The sequence below is a fragment of the Saccoglossus kowalevskii genome, chromosome 21 (assembly GCF_978046115.1).
Source record: "Saccoglossus kowalevskii chromosome 21, keSacKowa6.1, whole genome shotgun sequence".
NCBI lineage: Eukaryota > Metazoa > Hemichordata > Enteropneusta > Harrimaniidae > Saccoglossus > Saccoglossus kowalevskii.
The window spans coordinates 27,077,848-27,097,918 of NC_140661.1; the positions used below are offsets into that span (position 1 = coordinate 27,077,848).

At 34.8% G+C, this 20,071-nt stretch overlaps 2 protein-coding genes across 4 annotated transcripts in view; both read left to right on the forward strand.

Moving 5' to 3' along the window:
- The window catches only part of LOC100368390 (abl interactor 2-like), a 14,310-nt gene extending 1,092 nt beyond the window's left edge, over positions 1–13,218 (forward strand). For 2 of the 3 annotated variants that reach the window (XM_085495331.1, XM_085495330.1), the window contains 4 exons: positions 11,145–11,312; positions 11,757–12,519; positions 12,725–12,859; positions 12,972–13,218. In XM_085495331.1, coding sequence (XP_085351457.1) covers positions 11,157–11,312; positions 11,757–12,519; positions 12,725–12,859; positions 12,972–13,132 — 1,215 coding nt within the window. In that variant the 5' untranslated portion in view covers positions 11,145–11,156 and the 3' untranslated portion in view covers positions 13,133–13,218. Of the gene's footprint in view, positions 1–6,543; positions 6,740–11,144; positions 11,313–11,756; positions 12,520–12,724; positions 12,860–12,971 lie in introns of those variants that run through there. The other variant, XM_002740634.4, reaches the window with a different exon arrangement.
- Positions 13,219–13,342: 124 nt separating this feature from the next.
- On the forward strand, positions 13,343–18,661 carry LOC146729839 (uncharacterized). Its single transcript, XM_085495332.1, has 4 exons — positions 13,343–16,020; positions 16,519–17,311; positions 17,738–17,884; positions 18,205–18,661. The coding sequence occupies exons 1-4, from the start codon at positions 15,949–15,951 to the stop codon at positions 18,216–18,218; spliced, it is 1,026 nt and encodes a 341-aa protein (XP_085351458.1). The 5' UTR covers positions 13,343–15,948; the 3' UTR covers positions 18,219–18,661.
- Positions 18,662–20,071: the final 1,410 nt, after the last annotated feature.

The window sequence follows — 20,071 nt, forward strand, 5'->3', positions numbered from 1 at the left end:
TTGATCTGTCCAACAGTCAAAGTCGCCATCTTTGTTTATATGAGACCCATATATCTTGATTATATATTTTGATTGCAGGTACTTGACTCCGTAATTTATGTGTGTAAAATAAAATAGCTCTGCTTATCAAGTGTTTGCATTGTCGTGTTTAATTGTAGCTAGTGATCCATAGGCCGAAATCTGGGTAAAGGTTGTGTGTGTCGTTTAGATAACTATATGTGTCCTTAGGAGGATTATATACTATTAAATTTGAGACTGCTGGAGAGTAAGGGTAGGTTTAGGGTGGTGTGCAAAGGCAAACCCTTTTCTTTTTTCTACCCAGCCTTCTATATCTGCGATTATTATTAATTCCTTATACTAATTTAGTTGAACTATTGCATTATTTGGCAATAGTATGTCACCAGGTTATTCCCGTTGATGGATTCAAACAATACATATGTACAATGTGGCGACCGTGGCGATCATTACAATTTATATTCCAATTTTTTTAATATAATTTCATATGTAATATAAATTTATAAGTTTGTAATTATTTATGTGACATACATAAGTTTTAATTAATAATAATAATTAATTGGTATAATTTTAATGAAATAAAATAAAATAATTCAAATGAAAATGTTGTGATGTACACATGACTCTTCTATAGTTATGTGACATCCAAATGATTCTTTTGTGCACTTAGCTCTGTTTTACGGGGACATAAATGTATCAGAAAAGTGCTTATAGGTAGGCCATTTCCGAATTAAATCAACCGACATTATACCAGTAGTACTTGCAAACTTGAGTGAAAAGAAATTAAACTAAGTCAGAGACTCCAACTAGAGACTTGTGGGTGAATGTTATGGTATATATGTCATTGACCGTCGAAGGTGGCATAATTCAATGCATAATTGTGTGGCCATGACGTCACCTTATTCAGAAAATAGTTTGATGGAACGAATTATTATAAGCTCTCTGCCAAAAACTAATGATCTAGACGCATTTCGAACCAATGTGTTATTAGAATGTCTGGATCAAAAAAAAACTAATACCTGTCCTTAATTCAATAAATATTTATTTAAGGTTTTAAACTTATAAAAAATAGGTTTTGTATGGCTATTTGTATCTGCTATTTCCACCACTCAATAACATATGATGTAATTTGTTTTAACAAATGTAAACAAAACTTATTTACTTCAAACCATGTCTGCACATGTTCAGGCTCTTAAGATGTATGTTTACGTCTTAGGGCTTTACAGAACATCAGGATTGAACCCTGGGACAGGCCATAAAAAATTTCTTTTAAGCATTAATACCAAATGTTTTCTATATCCTAAGTAATTACAATTCCAATCTGACGCAATGCTCCTTATCCCATACCATTTGGTTTCATAACAAGTAATGTGTGATATATCGTATCAAAGTCCTTCTTCAGGTCTATAAAGACCCCAACCAAATTTGTAGAATCATCCCTTGCATTTGTAAATTCTTCCATCAAATTAAATAAAGCTAAAGTTGTTGAATTTTTTTCTCCTGAATCCAAACTGTCCTTATGGTCAATAAAATTGAATAGCCTATTATTAAAAAGGCAGTAGTGATACTGAGCTATAATTTTTCACCAGCTTTAAAAATTTGCACCACTTTAGCAATTTTCATACAGTTGGGAAATATTCCTGCAGTAATGATCTATAAAATTTGTGTGCGAAAGGTGTTGCCATTGAATATATGACAGATTTCACAATTTGCATATTTATTCCATCATATCCCCTGGGATTTTTGCTTTTAAATGTTGACGTCCCAATTTCTTCAGGTGTTACACCGTGTGTAAATATAGGCATACTCATATACTTACAAAAATCTACATTTATAGAAGCAATTTAACTAGCCAAATCAGACCCCACATTTACAAAATAATTATTAAATCCCGTAGCAATATGAGACTTATTATCAATTACATCACCATCACTTTCAAACCTATTTGGTACACCTGAATAACTCATTTTTTTATTTATAATACTATTCAAAACTTTCTATGTTCTTTTCATATCATTAACATTTGTAAATCATGTTTGGCTATAGTAAAGCTTCTCTGCGTTTCTCAATACCTTAACTAATCTATTTTTATACCTTTTATATATATTTGCGGCTTCAGTTCTATACTTAGGAAAAGCCCTGTACAGCATGTTGTCTTATTACATGCATTTTGTAAACTACTTGTCATCCATTGTTTACTTGTTTATTAATTTGTTTTTACTCTAATGTGTCTTACATAACAATATTTATCATATATTTCAGTAATAATCTCAATAAATAACTCATATGCTGTATCAGGATTATCTAAACATAAAATAACATTCCGATCAACTTTGTCAAGCTTTTCCTCAAACATTTTGATAATTTTAATATATTCATTTGTATACAGTTCCTCTATATACTTTATCATCCCTTTGTAAATCAAGGCAAACCATACCAAACACTGGAAAATGATCTGTAATATCATTAATTAATATACAGCATTTAATGTTCTGCTTTATTTCGGAGGTGAATATATTATCTATTAAAGTACCACTATAATCAGTAATTCTAGTGGGTTTAGTAATCAGAGGAAACATTCCATTACTATACATCAAATCTATAAAATATTTAGAACCCATGCTATTTTCGCACTTCAACAAATCTATATTAAAATCTCCACATATATACACCTTCTTCGCTTTTTAGTGAATCAACACAATTGTTCAACTGAGTGTTAAATTCATTAATATCTATTCCCGTAATACGATAAATACATGGTATGCATACCTTATTATTATTTATCAAAGGCTCAACAATTACACATTCCATTATATTATTTATATAAAATGATTTATCCAAAATCTTTCCGCAATCCAAAGTATTCATAATAAATAATGCAACCCTGCCCCAGACTTATAGTTTCTTGTAGCAGTATAACAATTATAATTTTGAATATTGAATGCTGTTTCATTGTTTTTTTAACTATGTTTCAGATAATTCTATAATGTCAAAATCATGATTTAGTTCTTGCAAATAATTGATAACATTCTTAAAATTGGCATATATACTTCTACAATTAAAATGTATAAATGACAAACCATTATCCATTATTCACACCAGTAATTAACATTATAAACTGGTTATCCATATAATATTGAAAGTCGATATTAAAATTATTGAAAGTTATTATCTTGGTATATCAATAGCATAATTATTAACATTATATTCTGTGTATTTAATTTAAAAAAAAATCAAATCAGTGCATTTAATGTATATGTTGTACAAATTATCAGGTATGTCAATACCGAACAACATATCAAAATCCTCATTAACTATTCCACTGAAATTGAAAATTTCTAATCTGGATTTCTGGCAAAACCATAACCAGTCATTTAAATCATAATCCTGCTGCTCTGTATGTGTTAAATTTGCACATTCACGGTGTACCATAGAATTACAGACACCACATTATATAGAGTTTACTCCAACATTATTGTTTCTTATACTACATAGGAATGTCATAGTTAATTAATCACCTACCCTGACAGGATACTAACACCAGGCACTGAATACACTTTTAGCCTAAACTCAAGTCAGTCATTGGAAATCATTATGTGGGGATATAATGAAAGTCCGTTCGTCTTCTCCTACTGTTCTTACAAAAACCTTGCAATTTCTTGTCCATGTTGATGCTATCTTCTTTACAGCACGTAATGCCCTTGCCAATTTGAATAATAGAGCTGACCTTCTCCTTAGATGTTCATTTATGTACACCGATCCTCCTTTAAGATGTTTTTTTGTTTTTCATTATAGTAGATTTTATACGACTAGATATATAGATCTTGTTTTCCTAATCGATTTCTTCTAGCTAGAAAATGTGATTAAGTCAACCTCTTTTACCTTAACATTTAATTTTTTGTGAAAAGAAATCAATAACTTGAATTGAGACTCGGGAAATTCATTCGTCACATCACCATGTCTATCCAGTCCGTGGTTGCCTGTAATTCTTTCAGCTCTGGCAGCTGCTACCCCTGCATAGCTTTATATTCATATCAGAAATCACAATGTTATCCGTCTTACTGTATTGCTCCATTTCATATATTTTAATTTCAAGTGCAGACATTTTTTTATCTTTATTAACATTTTTCAACTTCAGAGTAGCTACCTTCTCCATCAGCTGTTTGACTTCCTTCAGGGGTCACAGGTCGATGTTCCGAGGGTTCATTAGTCCGAGGGTTAAATAATATTTAAAGTATTTATTGATGATTAATTTTCTAACTAACTTCTCAAATGACGTAATACAGTATTAGGTAATGTGGCTATCATTCCACCCAGACAAAAGCAAAGAAAATCAACAATGGCCAAAAATTGTATTTATATTTATCCATACTTTAGAATACTAATATGAAAACATTATGACTTGCGATTACTGAAAATTCATTCTTAAATACCTCATCTCTACAAAAATAATTATTTACCGATTTTGGGATACATGTATTGAAAAAACTCATGCTACTTTTCAAATTTAACATTGGTCACGTCAAATTATTGGTTAATACAGCTCGAAGGTTGTCTAAATTAGCATATCTGCAGTTCAATTCCTCCAAGCTAAAGGGCGGTAGTCGACGCACCAAGTCCTGTTCGATATGGGACTCATACCGACGTATACAACACGTGTAAAATACATTGTTTATTTACATGAAATTCGAACACGCGCTGCGCGACGACCACCGCGCTTTAATGTATTATCGTAATAAAACACGTGCCCCATTAACACTTATATAAATACATTTTAGTATAAAAATGTTTGTCTTGGACAATACTGTTTCATTCTTTATCATTCATTCACAACAAAAATCTTTTTTTGTTCAGTCAGTTTTCAAAAAAAGTATCTAATCACATAATCTGCATTGGTGAGAAGATCCAGTTCTTGCCGACATGGAATTATGCCCACTATCGATATCAAACATTCAACATCTCAATGCTTTCCAGTAGTTATTCCAATTAAAGTTAGTTGTTTTAGCAATGTCACACGTTTGCGCATGGTCTAACAGACTAGGTTTAATGCCATAAAAACATTGTGAGTATAGACTACATAAGACGTACATTGAGTAATAAGAACTGTCTGCTCTGTATTCTTAACTTTCTCTAAATAAACAAACATGATTATTTAATTTAGTTTAATTCCTTCAGTTAAAAATTGAGTTTCCAAAATAAATAAATAATAACACGTACCCTCATGTATACTTCAAGTTTTCATTAAAACAAAGTCTTTGAAATTGCCTTTCTGTCTGTTCGCCAACCCATTGCTCCAAAAAACACCTTTAAATATTCTTTATTTTCCCAGTATCGAGATGGCTCTGCCAACTCTTGTTCCATTTGTCATCTATAGTCATTGAACTTCCGATATAACACGTCAGTAGATAGTTCATTTCTCAATATGTGTAATTCGTCCTTTCACTCTGCTCGTTCATATCGCCGTTTGAATACCATGATAGGATCTAAGAATTAATTTTTATTCAAAACTGAGGGGTTTTACATTTCACAACTCTGTATGCCTTACGCATGTTCCAACAGGCAATTTAAAATAATGCATTTTATTTTCTGTGCTGTTAGTGTCATGTTCACGAAATTATGTTATTCAAGATGGACGAGCGCTCAAAAATAATATTACCCCCGTAACGATATACGGCCCTGTATGTCGCATGCAACTTGAAACATATTCAGAATGGCAACGTAAAATGGATATAAACTTGCGCATGCGCACAATTAGCAATGTGACCTTCCCCGGAACTGTTTGTTTGATCTATTTGTCGTGCATCAATTACGTTTGCTAACCAGAGCGCAAAGCTAAAAGATAATAATCATTATCATGCCGCTGCAGAAAATAGTCGGAAATTTCTACCAATAGGCCATTTTCACTGCGAGATCCCACGTTTTGCGCGAAATCGAACAAAAAAACAGAACAAACAAAGGTCATTGCGTCGTAGTGGCGTCAAACATCACGTGGGATTCGACAAACGCGAAAGTGTTTTGGGGGACATTTCCATGCTTAATAATATACTATACATATTTGATGATGATCAATTTTGACCTCAGCGCAAAATATTTTTCTCTCAAAGATCAACATTTCGACATTGAGCTATAAAATAAATCTAAATTAAATCTTTTGATTTTTCCACGCAATACGCGAGATCACACAGGGAACGGGAAATCACCGATTCTCAAGTGACGTACAAAATATTCCAAGGTGTTTTACCACAGAAGTAAGCGTACCGTGGACATCATAGGTGTGACATGGAGGGCAATGAAATGTGTCAAAATGAGTAGCCTCGCTGTAGCGAAATTTTTCTGGATCTCATAAACACTTTATGCCACCAAGAAGAGCAATTGATATGGATCGAAATGTTTGTTTTCAATTCACTGCACGTATGCCACTTTAGCACAACCATAGCGCCCTCCATCGACCATTCATAAAAATAAGTCTTGCATGACTTCAGGCAAAGTTCGCTTTCATCCAGACGAAAGCTAGGATCACGTGATTGTATTGTCCTCCCCTGGCTTATTCACTACCTTTAAGTTACTCGCATATACAGTACAGGCTGTCGTGCGGCTCAACGTCGAAATGTCGACGCTGTATACATTAGTTCACAGTGATATCCCTACCGGACGTCAGGCGTTGCGGGACAGTCACGCAAATTTGGAAAGAATTGCTGATTACTGCGAACAAAACTATGTTGAGGTACGTTGCAGACTTCGCCCCTATGATAAATTGTATATCACCGAGCGAGTTTCCGTCTTTACTTCCTCGTCTAACTTCCGCTTTCTAGTTTAGTGAGTAAACTGGGCCCGGAAATTGTACAATTATATCGGACATAATATTGACTTTTAAATTATACAAAACTGATATTGTTACACTGAACGACCACTTGTTACGCGGAATCTCAGTTTTCCAAAACTGGTGTAGAGAGTTTTTTCAGTGTTCCATAAAACTCGTGTACATGTTGTATAATACGTTATTGAGCAGCCTTCTCTGTTCAGATATCTTTGTTGTCAAAAAAGCTTCATATAATTTGTGTTTACAATTTTGAAGAACAAAAGTATTTATATATATAAAATAATATTTCTGAAACAATCATTACGTCATCAGGCCGATGTTTATACGTTTCAAAATAAACTGCACAGATAACTTCTTAGAAAGTCTCTAACGAACATGTTTAACCCCGAACCATTTAGTTTCGGATACTTTCGGGATATGTTATCGGAAACACTACCACTGTACCTGCGCAATAACAATGTTGAACAAAGGTCATTAAAGAAGGTCAGCACTATCGTCGTCCACCAGATTATGTTTGCGACACTGCGAATACACTGTGGCAACACATACCGACAATACCTTATTTAGAAACTATAATTTTAATATTCATTATTAAACGACATGAAAGTTCAACAGCCCGTGTTTTAGAAGGACAGAACACGTAAAATTAGATCGTTTGGGTCACTGTAATTGAAGTGAGGTACACTGATTGGTGCATTTGTAAGCTACTGAATACTGAAATGTATGGGTATCATATTTCACGTGTTTTTTTTGCGGTGAACATAAGGATGTTGTGACGACGATGATTTGTGGATCGATTGTACCGGCAATATTCACAAAATCCACACGGTATTTGTTTTACACACATTCATACGGTATTTGTTTACACATATCCATACGGTATTGGTTTCACACATATCCATACGATTTTGGTTTTACACACATCAACACGGTATTTGTTTACACAAATTCATACGATATTGGTTTTACACACATCCATACAGTATTTTTTACATACATCCATATGATATTTGTTTTACATACATCCATACGGTATTTGTTTTACACACATCCATGCGGTATTTGTTTTACACACATCCATACAGTATTTGTTTTACCTACATCCACACGGTATTTGTTTTACATACATCCATACAGTAATTGTTTTACACACATCCATACGGTATTTGTTTTACACACATCCACACGGTGTATTTTTACACACATCCATACGGTATTTGTTTACACACACCCATACGGTGTTGGTTTCACACACATCCATACGGTGTATTTTTACACACATCCATACGGTATTGGTTTCACACACAATCATACGGTATTTATTTTACACATATTCATACGGTATTTGTTTACACATATCCATACGGTATTGGTTTCATACACATCCATACGGTATTTGTTTTACACACATCTATACGGTATTTGTTTACACACATCCATACGGTGTATTTTACACACATCCATACGGTATTGGTTTTACACACATCCATACGGTATTTTTGTACACACATCCATACGGTATTTGTTTACACACATCCATACGATGTTGGTTTTACACATCAATACGGTATTTGTTTTACACACATCCATACGGTATTGGTTTCACACACATCCATACGGTATTGGTTTACACACATCAACACGGTTTTTGTTTTACACACATTCATACGGTATTTGTTTTACACACATCCATACGGTATTTGTTTACACATATCCATACGGTATTTGTTTTACAGACATCCATACGGTTTTTGTTTACACACATCCATACGATGTTGGTTTTACACATCAACACGGTTTTTCGTTTTACACACATTCATACGGTTTTTGTTTTACACACATTCATACGGTATTTGTTTTACACACATCCATACGGTATTGGCTTACACACATCCATCCGGTATTGGTTTGATGCACATCCATACGATATTGGTTTTACATACATCAACACGGTATTTGTTTTACACACATCCATACGGTATTGGTTTTACACACATTCATACAATGTTTGTTTACACACATCCATACGGTATTGATTTCTCACACATCCATACGATATTGGTTTTACACACATCAACACGGTATTTGTTTTACACACATCCATACGGTATTGGCTTTACACAAATTCATACAATGTTTGTTTCACATACATATATATGGTAGTTGTTTAAGACACATCCATACGGTATTGGTTTACACACATCCATACGGTATTGGTTTTACACACATTCATACGGTATTGGTTTTACACACATTCATACAGTACAATATTCTTTTCACAAACATCGATACGGTATTGGTTTACACACATCCATACGGTATTGGTTTTACACACATTCATACAGTACAATATTCTTTTCACAAACATTCATACGGTATTGGTTTTACACACATTCATTTAATATTTGTTTTACACACATTCATACAGTACAATATTCTTTTCACAAACATTCATACGGTATTGGCTTACACACAACCATACGGTATTGGTTTACACACATCCTTACAACACAATATTCTTTTCACAAACATCCATACGGTATTTGTTTTACACACACACTCATACAATGTTTGTTTCACATACATATATACGGTATTTGTTTTACACACATCCATACGGTATTGGTTTACACACATTCATACACTGCTTCTTTCACATACATCTATACGGTATTGGTTTTACACACATCCATACGGTATTGGTTATACACACATTCATACAATATTTATTTCACACACATCTATACTGTATTTGTTTTACATACATCCATACGGTATTGGTTTACACACATCCATACGGTATTGGTTTTACACACATTCATACAGTACAATATTCTTTTCACAAACATCCATACGGTATTGGCTTACACACATCAATATGGTATTGGTTTACACACATCCATACGGTATTGGTTTACACACATCTATACAATACAATATTCTTTTCACAAACATCCATACTATATTTATTTTACACACATCCATCCGGTTTTGGTTTTACATACATTCATAGAATATTTGTTTCGCATACATCCATATGGTAATGGTTTCACACACATCTATACGGTACTTGTTTTACACACATCCACACGGTATTTGTTTTACACACATCCATACAGTGTTGGCTTACACACATCCATACGGTATTGCTTTACACACATCTATACAATACAATATACTTTTCATAAACATCCATACGGTATTTGTTTTACACACATCCATACAGTGTTGTCTTACACACATCCATACGGTATTGCTTTACACACATCTATACAATACAATATTCTTTTCATAAACATCCATACAGTATTTTTTTACACACATCCATGCGGTATTTGTTTTACATACATCCATACGGTGTATTTTTACACACATCCATACGGTGTATTTTTACACACATCCATACGGTATTGGTTTTACACACATCCATACGGTATTTGTTTACACACACCCATACGGTATTGGTTTCACACACATCCATACGGTGTATTTTTACACACATCCATACGGTATTGGTTTCACACACAATCATACGGTATTTGTTTTACACATATTCATACGGTATTTGTTTACACATATCCATACGGTATTGGTTTCATACACATCCATACGGTATTTGTTTTACACACATCTATACGGTATTTGTTTACACACATCCATACGGTATTGGTTTCACACACATCCATACGGTGTATTTTTACACACATCCATACGGTATTGGTTTTACACACATCCATACGGTATTTTTGTACACACATCCATACGGTATTTGTTTACACACATCCATACGATGTTGGTTTTACACATCAATACGGTATTTGTTTTACACACATCCATACGGTATTGGTTTCACACACATCCATACGGTATTGGTTTACACACATCAACACGGTATTTGTTTTACACACATCCATACGGTATTTGTTTTACACACATCCATACGGTATTTGTTTTACACACATCCATACGGTATTTGTTTTACATACATCCACACGGTATTTGTTTTACACACATCCATAGAGTATTTGTTTTACACACATCCATACGGTATTGGCTTACACACATCCATCCGGTATTGGGGTACACACATCCATACGGTATTTGCTTCACACACATCTATACGGTATTTGTTTTGCACACATTCATACGGTATTGGTTTTACATACATTCATACAATAATTGTTTCACATACATCCATACGGTATTGTGTTTAACGCATATTATATTACTTTCACACATATCTACAGTGTATTAATTTAAGACATACATCCATAAAATATTTGTTTTACATATGTGTGCTTTATTTCAGTCAAATGACAAGATGGCTGCCTTGGAAGAAACCAAAAGTTACACAACCCAGTCCTTAGCCAGTGTAGCGTACCAAATCAATACGTTAGCAACCAATATGTTACAAATGCTGGATTTACAAGCAACACAAATGGCACATCTTGAATCTGACGGTAACATCTTAGCTCATGTGAGTGGTAGCAGGATAAGCTGTGGGAGGTAAACCCTGCAGTCATTTCAAGTTACAGGTGGCGTCAAAAAGACACAGTGTGACTAAGTGGGCATTGTCGAGTTCACAACTTGAAGATTAAATTATCTCAGTTTTACTCGGTTGTTAAATTCTTCGATATTATGATTGTTGACGACTTTTTGGAAACAATCTTAGTATCGCTTCGATATGAATGTTTCAGGCAGCGAAAAAAATATCACCTTTTTATTAAAATTTAACCAAAATTTAGTTCTCCAAAATAACTTATTCGCTAAAACACAATAGTATACTTCAATATTTGCCAAATTATGTTAAACTAATTTTGAAAAAAAATTATAGATATTCTCTTTGAAAATGATTGAGCCCGTAAAGTACATGGAGTTTTGTCGATCATTTTCCATGACAAATCGTATTCAATTCTTACAGGCTGTCAATATACATAAAGAAGAGGTAGCAAATCGAGCAATTAAAACCATGGCAACGAAGAGTAGTATCACACGTACACAGAGAATTGTTTTCCCATCTGTTCGAGAAGCATCTATTAAATATTCTCGGAAACCAATTGACCAATCGCGACTAGACGATATTGGTCATGGTGTGAAAGTATCATGTGAGACCACGAGCAACACAGTTACCGACAACGTGAAAGAAAGCTCAACTACTGGTGCATCCGACAAAGAATCACGCCCAGCGCCAAAACCACTGACGTCAACTAGGAACAGTGGTTTTCCTTCTGTTGATATACCGCCGCCACCGCCACCGCCGCCACCACCAACACCCACAACAATATCAACGACCCATGCATCTTCTCCTGGTGTGGTGGGAAGCAACCCTTCCAATGCACCAATACCGCCTCCCCCGCCTCCCCCACCACCACCACTACCAGGGCAGTCACAACCACAACAACCCATACCTTCACCATCAACACCACAATCACAACGATTGTCAGATTCGGGAACAGAAGAGAGTCAGTATGCCCCAAGTATGGCTGATTTATCAAAACGAAAAGAACAACGATCTTCCCACCGAGCAGTGCCTCCAAAGGCGGTCATTTCAGACACACGGAGAATTTCTGGAGCAGAGATAAAAGAACCGTCATCAGAGTATACGCTCTCAGACTTAGAAACTTTACCCCCGCCAATGCCCGACCTCTTCTCTGTAAGACAAAGCACTTCTTCATTGGCAGAAGGTGAGTATAACTTTGCTATATATTGCCATTGTAACATCTCAATCTGAAATTTGATCAATTAAATATCATCTAATTATTACATTTCACACGCGACGTTTGTTAGGGTCTTAAGTCGAAACAACCTCAGGTATACTGTTACATTGTAATACCAACGTTTATGATGACAAACATATCGCGAATAAATAAATCATATTTTGGTTTACAGTGGAACTGCCTCTTCCACCTTCGCCGCAGCAACGTTATTCATCCCAGCCAGGGGAATATGATGCGGCACCCTTGCCTGCTCCTCCTGTAGATACCAATTGGTTCCCGCGGCTGTCATCAATTCATATGGAAAAAGGTAAGATGATATGGTTTATCAATTACTGAACTATTTTGGGGGGATTCTCAGTGCATTCGATTAGGCATTGCTTTATCGGTTTCACAACATAATTTGATATTCTTGGTTGCAGTAAAGGCTACCTACGATTATGAAAAAAGAGAAGACGACGAGTTGTCTTTTAAAGAGGGAGATATTATCTCTGTAATCGATACTACCGATGCAAATTGGTTATCAGGTTTCCTAGATGGTGTCAGTGGGTTCATACCACGAAATTATGTGGAGATTATTTAATGTCTCAACAATCACCTGCTGATCGATCAATGCCAGATTATTCCCATCTAATTGATTCTAATAATAAAATCAAATAATAATAATGATCAATCGTTATGCATATTATGTGATATATTTGCAGATCTAATGAATTTAACCATGATGAATAGGTGTCAAATCTTCCCTCTAATTTGGCTCTGAGCATGAAACTCGGAAATCAATTTATATGATAACACCGTTTATTTTAAATCAAAATGAGTCACCTCGAAGAGTTGATAGCCACTGAATGTGTACATTTCACAGTTGAGTCAAAGCATATACATATAGGGCAGATAAAATGTCATTATTTATTGTATTCTGGATCATCATTAAGTATAATTAAGTTTTACCAAAAAAACGTAAAAATTAAATAACGCGTTTGGCCGTTGTCGTGGCATTATGGTGTTTTGTTTGCATAACTGCACATAGAATACATTTGCAAATTGATATATTATTTAATATACAGCAACTTTTACGAAAGACTCTTACTAGCTTGTGAAACTTTATACACATTGTTTTTAAATGAAACTAATGGAAGTATCGCGAGTACTCGCACTTGAATATTCACTAGGAAATTGATTGGCCGTTTAATCAAGGACCCAATGACCAGTATGACATTATATAAATGCTCAGATGTATGTTAAAATCATCGATCTCGTCCTGGAAATATTGTACAACAGATATTCGTTAGGTCCGAGTATAACACTTTTGCATCTATTTATAGAATAGTTAAATCCAATTTAGTTCAACAATACAATTGTAAAGATTCAAACTAAGTGAAATTTACACAATAAATAAATACACAAAACCAACAAGTGTAATTTCACATGTTTTGTAAATCTATTAAATACGGCAGGACATCTGATAGTAAACATCGCTTCGATTGTTCTACAAACAATTTTAAAAATTATATTTATTTTTTAACAAAGCTATTTTAAAGACAAGATTATTTGTTTTCTCCACCTTCAGACGTTTAAACACATAAACCATATTACCAAGGCAATGGAGATCCAAATTTGAAGTGATGTAGGATAAGTACAAAATGCACACTCTCACTGATTTGTAAAACGTGTATTACGTGCGTTTTGAATATATAGCGGTGATAACATATCTCATTTACCCATCGAATGCTTCCCGGTATCTACTACGTTCTGTGATTGGTCATTGGCTAGAGGTTACATCAATGAAACCAATCAATCAGTATGGGAATGTTTGTATTTGGACGTTCGTACTTTGCAATTATAGAAAACGTTTCCTGAAAGTTTCAGTGAATAGTTCAATAAAAATTTCGTACAAAATTTCCCAAGTTGAAAATTGAAAAAAAAAATGCAATTGATAGTTCGTGTGGGCTGTGTTTATTCGGCCATTGAACGAGGATGACAAACATATGTTGATGACGTAGTCGGACAGACATGCCACGTGACACCGACATCCCTGAATGTATTCGCCCTCATATTAGCGTGCATTATTTGTCACGTGATCGCATTATAGTTCTGAACTATTCCTTCTCTGAAACCCGTGGTTTATTAAGTAACGTTTGCTTACGACACTCAACGAACATGTCAACGCTGGATAATCTCTTCGACAGTGAAATTCCTGTTTGGCGCCAAGCTTTGCGAGACAATAACACAAATTTAGAAAGAGTTGCCGATTACTGTGAACAAAACTACCTTGAGGTACGTAGCTTAATTCCTCCTAATAACACGTTGGATGTAGTGCAATGTTCACACAGTAACTTCCTGGTTTACTTTTATCAATCATCTAACTTCCACAATTTGAAAAAAAATGCTGCGAACTAAATTAAGAGCACCATAAAAGTACTTGTAAACCAAATTCAAGTTTTTCCTTCAATCAATGAAAAATGGTCACATTTACTACTCAGTTTGTTGTCGAACAATCTATAACAATACACAACGAACGCTACTGCATTACCATTAGAACATAGCTAAACAAATCCGACGTTTTTTTTATAAACTTAAATGAACAAAATGATTATCGATTCTATTTTGAACAAAAGACACTTATAAGAGTGCGAGTTGCGTATATTGTGTATATCTTTTTTAAACAGTCTTTATGAATATTACTGCCTTTCCCAAACATTTTGCTGGATATTCTACAAAACGTAATAATGCTATTGCTTTGTTTTGTTGTATTTTCTGTTCCCTTGTTGTATTTTGTCCTCCTTCTCGGTGAGCGCTTCTCAATATCAGTTTGGTAAATTTCGTCATCTATAAACATTTTTATCATAAATACCCCGAAATACATTGTATTCACGTTCATTTGAGATATTGTTATTAATATAATTCATTGTAAATGGTTATATTTTGTAAAAATGCAATTTAGTAGGTTTCAGTTTGTGAAAGGTGACACAAATTTAACGCGTGTCCTAGCGCCAATTTAATTATGCGAAGCAACGTTTCGAGATATTTCCACGTATTAGCTTTAGAAAATGTTTCACCGTAATTGATTGTAGTATGGGATGTGTCGATGGTTTAATATGTGGCGAAACATCCAGCAACAAGTATTCTCTATGCATTACATGAGTTATTGAAACTTGAATTTTTCAACCAAACTCTTAATTATACCGTCCATAATGTTTTTACACCAATAATAATAGATATATATTTAATCGTAATGTCAGGGGACAGAATTCAAGTGTCTGCTACACAAATGCTGTGAACTAACTGTGTTATTTATTTCAGTCGAAGGACAAGGAGGCTGCCTTGAAGGTAACTAAGACATACGCTACAAAATCCTTAACAAGCGTCGCTCGCCAAATCAATGCGTTAGCCACAAATATGATACAAATGCTGGATTTACAAGCAACACAAGTGTCACAATTGGAATCTGACGGCAACTACTTGGCTCAGGTGAGTTGATGACCATTGATGGGTTTCGTTGTATTTATTGCCCGCGCATATAACAAAATACACAGGACAATTAGACCCGAATAAATTGACATTTCTGCTCGAGAAAATACAATAACATCAGATATAAAGTGGATGCGACATCTTGAAATTATTATTGAATTACATTATGAGTGCGTATGGAACCATGATGCGTTATTTCAAAGTAGGCAGAAGTGTTTCCTAAAACGGAAGTTCGTGGCGAACAAATTCCACTAGTTGGGACCACTCTGTCAAATTGAATTCATAACGTTTGTGGGCGTTTGAATCCAAAATGCGATAAGGATAAGGTTATTACGAGGATACCTTAAAGTGTGTACTGTCTTCTTTTTGCGGCTTCCTCCCATATTTGTACTTGTGCTGTACTGTACAAATGTTAAGTAACGTTCAAAAATGTCATTATACGTGACTTTTATAAACTCCGTGTCATCTTTGTGAACAATTAACAATTGTTGATTGCAGGTTGTCGACATACATAAAGAGAAGTTAGCGAGAGAGGTGATTAGTGCAATGGCAACTGATAGTGGCATTGTCATGTGCACAGAACCAGATGGAGCAATTCCCCCATATGAACTAGAAAAACCTTTAGAACATGTAAGGCAACCAATTAACTTTTCTAGACTGGATAATATTGGTCATGCCTTAAAAATATCGTGTGACACCAACTCGAGTACAGTTACGGTTAACTTGAAAGACAACGCAACGCCGCATGCACCCACCAATCCATCACACCCAAACCTGGAGCCACCGAGTTTGCCAAACCGTCATGTTGATTCTTATGATTCAAATATACCATTTCCACCTCCGCCATCGCCAACTGATTTAACAGCGCTGCTAACGGGTGATGATGAGTATCGTGATGAGATGCACTATAGCGATTTTGACATGCCACTACCAAAACCACCATTCCCACTTCCAGAGCAAGCTATATCGATATTCGCTACCACTGATGTAAAAAACATGTCTCCGTCTAAGCAACCAATGATGAATATCAATTCATCCCAACCCTCACGAACACAGGGACAGTCAGATCCAGGACCTGAAGGAAGCTATATTACCAGTATGATTGACTCGAATAAGCAAAGAGAATTAGTATATTCACAACAAGCGGTTATCTCGGTGAATGCAATAGAGTCGGGTGACATTGTTGGAAATGATATAGAAGAAGGATCATTGTACAAGCATATCCCGAACTTGCCCACAGCAATGCCGGGTCTAATCTCTACAAGACATGGAACGACTCCATTTTTAGAACGTAAGTATAAATTTATTGATCGAGGAGTTAATAATTCTATCATAGAGTTATTAAGAATTGCGAGTTTGTCGATCGCTTGAAATTAGTTCATATTCTACAAATACAACTTAGTACTTATCACGTGATTGACCTTGCTAAGGTTTTCCGTGGTTTGACATTCACTTTTTGCTAGAGATCAGATATAAAATTTAGTTACATCCGGACATGATAATACGATATGAAATTATAGTTTCTTACATTTAGAACGAACCAAAACGAACTGTGAAACTTGGCATGCTAAAATAAGAAATCTTGAAATATACTAGTGCGATCATTCAAATCTTGTCTCACCATGTTGAAAACGACAGTTAAGTTATGACGTGGGTTACACCAGCATTATCTTTGTTGGATTTTGTAGATTCTTATGATTTCAATGATTGTTTACAGCCGAACTTCCTCTTCCCCCTTCGCTAGCGCAACTGGATTCATTCCAGTCAGAGTTCAGCCATGACACTGTATCACCTTCTTCCCCACACACATGTGAGGGGGAAAATGATTTTTCTCCCCAGCTTCCACCGGAGTACTCAGGAAAAGGTAAGATATTATGAGGTCACTAGATTTATTCAATAATAATATTACATTATGTTACATAATTACATTACATTATGTTTAGCTTTCCTCAAGATTTGCTCATATTATTTCAAGTACACTTCTTACACTACTTTGTCGATCACTTGAAATTAGTTCATATTCTACGCATACAGCTTACTTTGTTTATCACGTGATTGGCCTTGCTAAGGTTTTTTCGAGATTTTAAATTAATTTTTGACTAGAGATCAGATATACAATTTATTACCATTGTATTTTATTTCAATTACACTACGTACACTATTTTGTATTTTCTTGTTTATTAGGGAGGGCCGTCTAGGACTATGAACAAAGAACAGATGATGAATTACTGACTCAACGGATGACAATTGGTTTTCGGGTTTATTAGATGGAGTACTAAGTGGATTCATACCATGAAATTATTTGGAGTTACAGTGACTCATCACTAATTGCCTAAGGAGTATCACGTGCTGTATTTTGTTTTGTTATGATTGATTGGCAACTACCACAGTCTAATAATTGAATATTCATATATGCGTTGCATTGTATGAGGTCAGAATATGTTAATTCTGTGGCGATTTTAGTTATATGTAGTAAATGTTAATAGAGTGGAAAGCGCTAATCCGATGTTGTTTGCCTTACAAATTTAAAATTTGCCATTTAATCATATTCAGTACACGCTTTATCTATATTCTCCAACAACTTATACATCATGTGTTTCCACGTTTGTTTCTAAATAAATAAATAAATAAATAACATGTATTTTGTATACTGTATATTGGTAAATACTTTCATTAGACAATTAATTATGATAAACTGTATTCATTCATTGACACAATTAAATTATACGCTGCAAGTATAGTGGTTAAGTTGACACGTACAATGACAACTGCACATGCGTAATTGTGTTGAATCTTAATTGGATTTGGTCTACTGCGGTATGGTTTCGAATAACAGTATTAGAAAAGATATGTACATATTACATCTTTATAAACATTTCATCTAAGCTGCCGTTTTATTTTGACTTCAACTTTATCCATCGCTTTTATCTCGAAGCTAGCAAAGTTGCTCTGTTTCAGTCCAATTTTATGTTTTAGTTTTAGCTTATCATTGTTTTTTGAAAAAGAGGAGGCATATAGAGGGCGCACTGTAGTCGTAAAACAATTCGTATCCACGCTTTGTATCTTGAATATGAAAGTAAGTGACTTCTGGAAGTTTTTATTCTGTTTCACAGATTGAGCATTGGCATACCTGTATTCTTTCACAATGACTATTCACACCCAAATATTGTTTCGAGAATTAATTCAAAATAAATTACATTTCCATTTTCTAATTTACTCCTTCGTTATATTTAAATTCACCTATAAAATCATATTATTTCTCTCCGCTTACACACTGTCGTATCACCACATTACAGTGCTTGTGAATTCGTGTTTTCGTATAGCTCTGAGAAATAGGCATTAAAGCGCGGTAGTCGTCGCGCTGCGCATGTGCGAGATATATGGGTCTCATCTAAACAAAGATGGCGACTTTGACTGTTGCGCAGATCAACGAGTACGAACTGAGACGTTTCCAAGCTTTAATTAAGTAATTTTCCTGTTATTGGAAGGTATCGAAGGAGTCACCGTCAGTAATCAGTGCAAGTCGCGCCCAGGTCAAACCTCATACTTGTGATTTCCATTCGATGAGCGCATTGGATTGTGGGAATATCAATGTTTATCAACACAAATGTCGCACTTGCGCAGCGCGACGACTACCGCGCTTTAATGTTTTAATGCTGTTCATACAGGAACAAAACTATTTACTTGTCGTTATTTGTCGTTACAGATATATCATTGTGCATACTCGTAAAACAACATATAGTATGCAAATATTAATTTTCCGCCAATATAAAGGATATAACTTTTCTAAATTTCAACGAATCGAATAATCAAAAATGGCGATTCTGTCATCTTCGTAAAATTCGAAATTGTAGAGCAACACAACAGCCGACCCTAGAAGTTTTAAATTCATATGAACGCCACCGAATCGAAGATTATTCGACATTCTCAAAACTTTGGCACCAAAGAGAAACACTTGTTATCGCCTCGTGAGGGCGCACATGCAGAATAGTGTCAAAGAGAGATACTGGCAAAATTGAACCACTGTGTGAAAAAATAAAAACCACTCTGC

Excerpts from the sequence above, each read along its gene's own strand:
- LOC146729839 (XM_085495332.1), top strand. The coding sequence starts at position 15,949 with ATGATACAAATGCTGGATTTACAAGCAACACAAGTGTCACAATTGGAA. Across the intron at positions 16,021-16,518 it reads ACGGCAACTACTTGGCTCAG|GTTGTCGACATACATAAAGA; the intron begins GTGAGTTGATGA and ends TGTTGATTGCAG. Across the intron at positions 17,312-17,737 it reads AACGACTCCATTTTTAGAAC|CCGAACTTCCTCTTCCCCCT; the intron begins GTAAGTATAAAT and ends GATTGTTTACAG.